Source organism: Schistocerca americana, chromosome 3, assembly GCF_021461395.2.
Source record: "Schistocerca americana isolate TAMUIC-IGC-003095 chromosome 3, iqSchAmer2.1, whole genome shotgun sequence".
Taxonomy (NCBI): Eukaryota; Metazoa; Arthropoda; class Insecta; order Orthoptera; family Acrididae; genus Schistocerca; species Schistocerca americana.
The window spans coordinates 319,180,260-319,191,163 of record NC_060121.1 but is presented as its reverse complement, the minus strand read 5'-3'; the positions used below and the strand labels follow the sequence as shown (position 1 = coordinate 319,191,163).

Sequence of the window (10,904 nt, the reverse complement as noted above, 5' to 3'; positions counted from 1 at the left end):
ATAACTGTGTAAAATAAAGTACAAATTTCATGATAAAGACATATTTTAGCGTATTTGAAATACGTTGTAATCTTGCTTTGAGAAGATACCACATTGATTACTTGCGACAAATGAAGGAAACTGTCACTGGAAACATCTGCACATATGCAATTTACTCAAGACAAATTGTAGAAAAAACTACTGAACTAATGTCTCAAGCTTTGCTCACCTAGGTGCTTAAGTATAATAAACTTTTAGAATGGTTGCAGCATTAATGACAGTTGCAATTGCGGAGGCACGGAATCAATGCTGTAAAAAAATCCAGCAAAAGATTGTTGGAAAGTAGCAGAAATTTCAGTTTCAGGGTAGGCATGTTAGAGAAATGAAATATAACTGTGGAACTTCAATGTATCTCTTACAGTAAAAAAAAACAAAAAAAAAAAAAAAAAAGGGGGGGGGGGGGGGGGACTGTCAACCTATCATATACAGTTAAACCATTAGTTTTATCATTTGGAAACCAAAGGTGCTGTTTTTCACATTTATTAAACATACTTTATGAAAGTCATACAAAAAGAAATTATATGTAACTCAAATTCTGTCATTCTGAAGTAACTTCAGTGATATTTGTCCGCTGACTGGAAAGATGGCAGCGCTGACAGGACTGTGTGTCTCTCTTCAGCAGGTACGTCATCCTTCTCAGCTATTAGCTTCATCATGATAACTTTAGGGTCCACAACCTACAATAAAAGATTAGATTATTACATTAGAATAATTAGAACAGAGCTCTGAAGTTAACAGCAAACACTGGCCACTTATATGGAACAAAAGATAATAAAAATGAAAAGAAAAGGTCACTTGATGAAAGTTTTTATTCCTGGAATCATAGATTTGAAAGAATATGTTAACATCGTATCCTTTGATATGTATAACTGGCTAATGATTATACATGACAAACTCACATTGTCTTGCAAAGAAGAGAGAGAATGATCCACTGAAGCAGCTTCAACAGACATCTTGCATTTTGAACAAAATTTTGGGGCGTACATCTGGCGCAACTTTAGGCGTTCCTCAGCAAGGCTCCTCTTCTCCTGCAAAATTGAAAGAAACAACTTATGGAAACTGTTTTAAAATATATGAAGGAAATTTTTTAACACAAATTATTCCTTATAACTAGGGCCCAGATATCCTTGCAAAAGCATGTTGCATGTTTTGGGCATTTTGGGAGTGAATGCGTATTTCTAGGATTTCACTGTATAACTGCACAAATTTAGACATTTATAATGACGAGGAGGACTTGTCTGATGACATGATAGAAAAAGAAATTGGAGTTGATACGAAAGACAAAGAGGATCCAGTATTATAGTCAGAATTTAAAAGAGCTCTGGAAGACCTGAATCAAATAAGGCAGACAGGGCAGATAACATTTCACCAAAATTGCCAAACTAACTGAGGGAAGTGGCAACAAAATGACTATTCAAGTTGGTGTGTAGAATCTATGAGACTGGCAGTGTACCATCAGACTTTCATAAATATATCATCCACACAATTCCAAAGATAGACAGGGAAGATAATTGCAATAATTATCACACAATCAACTTAACAGCTCATGCATCCAAGCTGCCAACAAGAATGATATACAGAAAAATGGAAAAGAAAACCGAGGGTCTGTTAGGTGGCTTTAGGACAGGCAATGGCACCAGAGAGGCAGTTCTGACATGGTGGTTGATGTGAAAGCAAGACTGAAGAAGTATTAAGAAATGTTCATTGGATTTGTTGACCTGGAAAAAGCATTTGACAATGTAAAATGGTGCCAGATGTTCTCTAGGAAAAGATGGGTAATAAACAATACATACAAGAACCAAGACGGAACTGTAAGATTGGAAGAGAAAGAACAAGATTAAAAAAGGGTGTAAGACCGTGATTGCAGTTTTTGCCTCTACTGTTCAATCTACACACCGAAGAAGCAATGGTGGAAATAAAAGAAATGTTCAAGAGTGTGATGAAAATTCAGGATGAAAGGATACCAATGATAAAACTCACTGATGCCATTGCTATCCTCAGTGAAAGTGAAGATTTACAGGATCTACTGAATGGAATGAACAATCTAATGAGTAAAGAATATAGACTGAGAGGAAACCGAAGAAAGATGAAGGTAATGAGAAGTAGCTGAACTGAGAATACTGAGAAACTTAACGTCAGAACTGGTGATCACAAAGCAGACAAAGTTAAAGAATTCTGCCAAAGTAACCCATACCAGATGAGGCACGGAGGGCATAAAAAAGGGGACTAGCACAGGCAATGAGGGCATTCCTGGCCGGGAGAAGTCTACTAGTATCAAACATAGGCTTTAATTTGAGGAAGAAATTTTTGAGAATATATATTTGGAGGCTAGTGAATTATGGACACTGGGAGAATTGGAACAGAAGAAAATTGAAGTGTTTGAGATGTGGAGCTATAGAAGAATGTTGAAAATTAGTGGACTGATAACATAAGGAATGAGGAGGTTCTCTGCAGAAGGTGTGACAACACCACTACTCAAAATGGCGGTGCAGGTACTTCACAGGTTGATCATGACTTGGTAACAACTGGGGAACAGAACCCCGTGAGGTGAATGAACTCATCATGCAAATTGAACTACGGGAGGCACAGCATCTGAACCCACATAAATATGCTCATGACAATATAATCAGCACATAGATGGTACAGGCAGCTAACAACTGAGCACACAACTCTCGGCATCAGCACAAAGCTATGTCTGTGGTGGTTTAACTCTGGAGGAGGACTGGCTTCCTTCACTTATTGCCACTAGCAAATGAACACTTCTTTCAGTGGGTCTAAGATGAAGAGGTTAGCACAAGAGGGGGAATTCGGGACAGGCTTCATCAAACCAGTCAGAAAACTGATGATTTAAAGAAAATAATAACAAAAAGAAAAAAGAAGAAGAATATTACACAATTTTTTTGTCTCGGAGCATAATTGTAACTCACATAACAGCACCATTTACTGATTCCCCCCACCCCCCGTCCCTCTCCCCCACATGAATTATGCCAAATGTGCACAACTGAATTTTGTTATTGTCTGTAAATCCATAGTGAGCTCAAGCCCCCTCATTTGGGTTGGTTGATGTTGGTAGAATTCAATATACTTCATGCTAATACATTTAAATAAAAGATGGGCCTATTGTTGTTAAGCAATACTGCGCCATATATGATGATGATGAAGTCCCATACTCCTTGACAGAGCGTAGGGGAACGATGCGGGAGACCTGCACTGCTGTACTAGACAAGGGCCTATTGGAGGTGATTTGCCATTGCCTTCCTCCGACCGTAATGAGGATGAATGATGATGATGATGATGATGATGATGATGACACAACAACACCCAGACATCTCAAGGCAGGTGAAAATCACTGACACCGCCGGGAATCGAACTCAGGACCCTGTGCTCGGGAAGCAAGAATGCTACCGCAGGACCACCAGCCATGTATGATGAAGGCTGGAATAGCAATTAAAATATTTTAGCATAACCTAAAACTCATTACATGTTTAGCCCATGCACCACATTGCATGGCTCACACAGTATGTCGGAAATATGAGAGTGTGAATATGCTGACATCCTCCTCAAACAAGGTAAATAGATACACACAATACGAAAGTTTGATAATTTTGACAGCATGACTTTTCTTCCTACTGAAGGTATTCTTGAAACTGTTTGTCCATGTTGCTGCATTTAAAAATATACTGCTACATTTTGCTTTATTTCAACTAGATGGGGTACCTGGATAAATCGTCCTATTTTTTTCCTGTGATAATTTTGAGTTAAGGCAGCAATACAATGTAAATTACCAAAAATTTATCAAAATTACCACCTTTTGCTTCATTCACTGAAAAGCCTTAAGTTATTGACCCTGTATTAATAATTGATCTCTTGCTCCTAAAGCCCCCTAGACACTTTTGAAGTCAATTTTGCAGCTTGCACTAAAGACGCATAAACACATTTGAAGCAAGACCTGATTTATATCAAATCAAATTTTTCACATCTGTCTGCAGCAATAAAGAAGTTGGAAGCCACAGGTAACTGGTGGCATATCTGACAATTATCGGAGGGTTTGAAAAATGGAGAAACGGTTATTGCAGAAAAAGATAAGATGAACAAAGTTATTGGATCAAATTGTTGTTGTTGTGGTCTTCAGTCCTAAGGCTGGTTTGATGCAGCTCTCCATGTTACTCTATCCTGTGCAAGCTTCTTCATCTCCCAGTACCTACTGCAACCTACATCCTTCTGAATCTGCTTAGTGTATTCATCTCTTGGTCTCCCTCTATGATTTTTACCCTCCACGCTGCCCTCCAATACTAAATTGATGATCCCTTCATGCCTCAGAACATGTCCTACCAACTGATCCCTTCTTCTAGCCAAGTTGTGCCACAAACTTCTCTTCTCCCCAATCCTATTCAACACCTCCTCATTAGTTATGTGATCTACCCATCTAATCTTCAGCATTCTTCTGTAGCACCACATTTTGAAAGCTTCTATTCTCTTCTTGTCCAAACTACACTCCTGGAAATTGAAATAAGAACACCGTGAATTCATTGTCCCAGGAAGGGGAAACTTTTTTGACACATTCCTGGGGTCAGATACATCACATGATCACACTGACAGAACCACAGGCACATAGACACAGGCAACAGAGCATGCACAATGTCGGCACTAGTACAGTGTATATCCACCTTTCGCAGCAATGCAGGCTGCTATTCTCCCATGGAGACGATTGTAGAGATGCTGGATGTAGTCCTGTGGAACGGCTTGCCATGCCATTTCCACCTGGCGCCTCAGTTGGACCAGCGTTCGTGCTGGACGTGCAGACCGCGTGAGACGACACTTCATCCAGTCCCAAACATGCTCAATGGGGGACAGATCCGGAGATCTTGCTGGCCAGGGTAGTTGACTTACACCTTCTAGAGCACGTTGGGTGGCACGGGATACATGCGGACATGTATTGTCCTGTTGGAACAGCAAGTTCCCTTGCCGGTCTAGGAATGGTAGAACGATGGGTTCGATGACGGTTTGGATGTACCGTGCACTATTCAGTGTCCCCTCGACGATCACCAGTGGTGTAGGAGATCGCTCCCCACACCATGATGCCGGGTGTTGGCCCAGTGTGCCTCGGTCGTATGCAGTCCTGATTGTGGCGCTCACCTGTACGGCGCCAAACACGCATACGACCATCATTGGCACCAAGGCAGAAGTGACTCTCATCGCTGAAGACGACACGTCTCCATTCGTCCCTCCATTCACGCCTGTCGCGACACCACTGGAGGCGGGCTGCACGATGTTGGGGCGTGAGCGGAAGACGGCCTAACGGTGTGCGGGACCGTAGCCCAGCTTCATGGAGACGGTTGCGAATGGTCCTCGCCGATACCCCAGGAGCAACAGTGTCCCTAATTTGCTGGGAAGTGGCGGTGCGGTCCCCTACGGCACTGCGTAGGATCCTACGGTCTTGGCGTGCATCCGTGCGTCACTGCGGTCCGGTCCCAGGTCGACGGGCACGTGCACCTTCCGCCGACCACTGGCGACAACATCGATGTACTGTGGAGACCTCACGCCCCACGTGTTGAGCAATTCGGCGGTACGTCCACCCGGCCTCCCGCATGCCCACTATACGCCCTCGCTCAAAGTCCGTCAACTGCACATACGGTTCACGTCCACGCTGTCGCAGCATGCTACCAGTGTTAAAGACTGCGATGGAGCTCCGTATGCCACGGCAAACTGGCTGACACTGACGGCGGCGGTGCACAAATGCTGCGCAGCTAGCGCCATTCGACGGCCAACACCGCGGTTCCTGATGTGTCCGCTGTGCCGTGCGTGTGATCATTGCTTGTACAGCCCTCTCGCAGTGTCCGGAGCAAGTATGGTGGGTCTGACACACCGGTGTCAATGTGTTCTTTTTTCCATTTCCAGGAGTGTATTTATCGCCCATGTTTCACTTCCATACATGGCTACACTCCATACAAATACTTTCAGAAACGACTTCCTGACACTTAAATCTATACTCGATGTTTACAAATTTCTCTTCTTCAGAAACGTTTTCCTTCCCATTGCCAGTCTACATTTTATATCTTCTCTACTTCGACCATGATCAGTTATTTTGCTCCCCAAATAGCAAAACTCCTTTACTACTTTAAGTGTCTCATTTCCTAATCTAATACCCTCAGCATCACCCGACTTAATTCGACTACATTCCATTATCCTCGTTTTGCTTTTGTTGATGTTGATCTTATATCCTCCTTTCAAGACACTATCCATTCCGTTCAACTGCTCTTCCAAGTCCTTTGCTGTCTCTGATAGAATTACAATGTCATCGGCGAACCTCAAAGTTTTTATTTCTTCTCCATGGATTTTAATACCTACTACAAACTTTTCTTTTGTTTCCTTCACTGCTTGCTCAATATACAGATTGAATAACATCGGGGAGAGGCTACAACCCTGTCTCACTCCCTTCCCAACCACTTCTTCCCTTTCATGCCCCTCAACTCTTATAACTGCCATTTGGTTTCTATACAAATTGTAAATAGCCTTTCGCTCCCTATATTTTACCCCTGCCACCTTCAGAATTTGAAAGAGAGTATTCCAGTCAACATTGTCAAAAGCTTTCTCTAAGTCTACCAATGCTAGAAACGTAGGTTTGCCTTTCCTTAATCTAGCTTCTAAGATAAGTCGTAGGGTCAGTATTGCCTCACGTGTTCCAATATTTCTACGGAATCCAAACTGATCTTCCCCGAGGTCAGCTTCTACTAGTTTTTCCATTCGTCTGTAAAGAATTAGCGTTAGTATTTTGCAGCCATGACTTATTAAACTGATAGTTTGGTAATTTTCACATCTGTCAACACCTGCTTTCTTTGGGATTGGAATTATTATATTCTTCTTGAAGTCTGCGGGTATATTGCTTGTCTCATACTTCTTGCTAACCAGATGGTAGAGTTTTGTTAGGCTTGGCTCTCCCAAGGCTGTCAGTAGTTCTAATGGAATGTTGTCTACTCCCGGGGCCTTGTTTTGACTCAGGTCTTTCAGTGCTCTGTCAAACTCTTCACGCAGTATCATATCTCCCATTTCATCTTCATCTACACCCTCTTCCATTTCCATAATATTGTCCTCAAGAACATCACCTTGTATAGACCCTCTATATACTCCTTCCACCTCTCTGCTTTCCCTTCTTTGCTTAGAACTGGGTTTCCATCTGAGCTCTTGATATTCATACAAGTAGTTCTCTTTTCTCCAAAGCTCTCTCTGGATCAAATTACATTTATGTAATACAGATAAAATAAAGCAGAAAAGTTATGAATATGAGAGGAAGGGTAGACCAACAGCGGCATGACAAATATTAGAGTAATATCATATTTTAAAAGCTGAAATGAACTATATTTATGTTCCATGTTAATATTTATTTTATAGTCCATTGTGAACCATCTTTCAGCCTTTTAGGCCATCATCGGATAACTATACAGACAGTCCACAGAACATCAAAAAGACCTTTTATCATACAAAGTTTGTTATTCAAAAGAGGTGTCTCCATTTTGTGACTATATATCTACATGAAAAACACAAATTACATTTCAGTTTGATATAAGTACAAAGAAAAAAATATAATGAAACTTTCTGGCAAATTGGGACTTGAGCCCGAGACCTTTGCCTTTCCTGGGCAATTGCTCTACCAAATGAGCTACCTGAGCATGACTCACACCCTGTCCTCATAGCTTTATTTCCACCTTACAAAGGTGGGTCGTGACTTGTGCACAGGTAGCTCAGTCGGTAGAGCAACTGCCAGGAAAGGCATAGGTCCCAGGTTTGAGTCCTGGTCCGGCACACATTTTTAATCGCCAGAAAGTCTCATATCAGCACACACTCCACTGCAGAGTGAAAATTCATTCAGGGAAGAAATATGTTGTAATGATGTACTGTATGTTTTGGACATAAATGTTATGAGTATAAATCCCTAAACCTACTGACTGAATGACACAAACACACGCATATTTTACTGCGCAAGCTATACAGTTAATAGTTAAAGACTCTCAACGATAACCAAACTGATAAATATCATGAACCACATTAAAATACACAGCTGTGAGTAAATAAACCTTACATTAACAGTATAAGAATATAAAAACCAAAACAGTCTATCAAGTGAGTACTGGCACAGACAACTGAAGAAAGGTACTGGTGAAAGTGATGAACAAGGCAAAGGTACAGGGGAGGGCAATTAGAGGGGAGGAAGGATTTAATTCAGTGTGGAGAACAGTTACATGAGAGACTGTTAGCTTAGGTGAGAACATGTGTTGTCTAAGTGTCTGGTGTCAGCCTGCTCAGTCTTTCCTGGTGGCCCGCTCTCCTTCCTACCCATCACCAGTGCCCCTGGGAGTGTACTCAAGCTGATTTTTTTGGGCCCTTCCTTAACTCGTTTAGGCATGTTGTAGTTAACTATTTCTCAAAATTACCTTTTGTGGTTCGTTGCCCGTCCACATCCACGGCAGCTACTGTCACAGCCCTCTCAAACATTTTTTCCTTGGAAGGATTACCGTACACGGTTGTGACGGACAACAGCCCACAATTTGTATCACAGGATTTTGAAGATTTTTGTATAAAGTGTGGCATTCGGCATGTTATGGCCTCTCCATTTCATCCTCAGTCAAATGGTGAGGTGGAGCAGTTGGTCCGTACTTTCAAAACCCAGATGAAAAAAATACATCACACAATCTTCTCCAAATGATGCCCATGTTATGGTCTTGAGGTCCTATAGCTTCTGTGCCCATGGCCTGGCAGAGCTGCTTCATGGCCAACAGCTCCGTAACGCTGCTTCACATGCTCTGGCTAATGCCTGGCCACCTGCTGGCACCCACTAGCAGCGGTTCCATCCAGGTTCTGCCTTTTGGGCCCATGGGTTTGGATGGAACCTTAAATGAGTACTGGTGACCATTCATCATTGCTGATGCTGCCGCCTCTGCATCATGCACACTTCTGATGACTTGGTGTCCCAACACTATGACCAACTGCACCAACATGTAATCAACCACATCCCAGAGACCCCACTGCTATCTCCACAGTCTGTACTGTCCCTGTGGCACCCCATGTCCCCTTCGATGCTTGCACCGTCTTCATTCTAGATGCTGCTACTGCTTGACAGAGTAGTCAGCACCAGACTGCCTCCATCTACGCGGTCCCTGTCACTGCATGGATTTGGTGCCTTCATCACCAGTGCTCCCTTACCATCTCTTGCGGGGAGTGAGTGATGCACCTGTCCATGCCAGCTCCATTTCAGACCGGGTTCTCCTGTAACAGCAACACCTGCTGTAGCGGTCACCCACTTCCATGAAGAAATGGACATCTCCATGGTGAACGGTTTTCCCCTCAAGGGGTAAGGAGTGTTGTAATCCTATACAGTGAGTGTGTACAATTAAACAGCGCACCTCCACGGCCGGCCTAGAAAGGCTGCCACACATTGGTACAGACAGTGCAGCACGTACTGTGCCAAGTGCAAACAGCTGTATATAAACTGGTGCATCGAGCCCTCCATCGCTGTAATGTTTCTGTGACTGTGGAACACTTCCTGTTAGACTCTGCATTAGTGCAACCCCTTATTTTGTGTCTTAATTATTACAATGTCATTCAGTGTGTCTGTATTTTCCTTTATATGGAAGCAAATTAAAAGTTGGTTGGTGGGAATTCTAATATTGTGTTTGTGCAACATTACAATATAGAATGTCCATGATTCTGCTCAAGAAAACTTTGCAATTTGTTGTTCACTCTGTCAGCCACTTGATTATGAGCTTAACCCAACTCACACTACATAGATTGTCCAACATCCAAGGTGTCACACAGTTGAGTACCAGAAGCTTCCAGTTAGGTGATTGCTACTGATATGACTGAAAAGTTCGCACTGATGCAATGCTAAATTTCCAGACAAGGTACATGTAAAGACCTCTTTCACAGTTTTGATAGCACTTGATTCACTGCTATGAAGCTCACAAAAGACTGTCTTTATTTTGGCGTAGTTGATGCAGTAATATTGAGCAGTATTAAGCCAAGAACCTCATTGTGTAAGAAAGGCTGAGAGGGCAGAGGCATGAAGATGCTTGTTCATTTGATTTCTGCACCTATAGCAGAGCTCTCACACAGATTCTTTTTTCCACAAGAAATTAATCTGTACACATTAGACTGATTTGACCACACCTCTTATGCAGTTCTGTGTAACACACATAAAAGGCAACTGTTGTACACTACACTGGGGGTAGAGAATCTGAAGGCTTTTGGTTCCTTTAGCCATTTAAGAAGCACCATCCGTTACCAGCAGCACAATGTTGCCTCTGTTCACATTGCCCAGCCACGGGGGCTTCATAGAGTTGTCAAACAAAATGGCAAATGCCGAGTTATTAACTCTCTTGAGAGCTTCACATGTTAGAAAGTACATTTATCCAAGCTGCCAACTTTTAGAACACTAATGACAATATTTGAAACACACATCCACCCACATTGGTCATTACCCCTATGGCCACCCAGGTCAGCAACACTAATTTGTATTTTGTTGGGTACCTCCTCACAGCACACGGATAAATACTTCTTTCTCAATTTGGATGTGTTGTATACTACTCCAAGACCTATCTGAAGTGTGGATTCTTCAGCTTATCCAACAAGATGTTGCAAAGCAGCATCATCACCTCACGCAAGTCCTTGAAGGATGATTGCACAGCTGAAGATGGACGCATCTACTCAAATAACAGCATTCATCTGCTGTGTTTGGTGGTATTACAGTGTTGTTGCACATTAAAGTGCTTGTCTGCACTAACTTCAGCTCCACACGGATTACAAAATAATATTACTTTATTTTCAGCATGTTCACCAGGCTCAATTTGTATACAAACTGAACAATGTGACAA

The 10,904-nt window shown here is 42.3% G+C and overlaps 1 protein-coding gene across 4 annotated transcripts in view; it reads right to left on the bottom strand.

Annotated features, from left to right (window-relative positions):
- Positions 1–510: 510 nt before the first annotated feature.
- The window catches only part of LOC124607287 (fas-binding factor 1), a 122,023-nt gene continuing 111,629 nt past the window's right edge, over positions 511–10,904 (bottom strand). For all 4 annotated transcript variants that reach the window (XM_047139572.1, XM_047139570.1, XM_047139571.1 and 1 more), the window contains exons 16-17: positions 939–1,067; positions 511–716 (exon numbers count right to left, since the gene is read on the bottom strand). In XM_047139572.1, the coding sequence (XP_046995528.1) occupies positions 594–716; positions 939–1,067 (252 nt within the window). In that variant the 3' untranslated portion in view covers positions 511–593. The remainder of the gene's footprint in view (positions 717–938; positions 1,068–10,904) is intronic.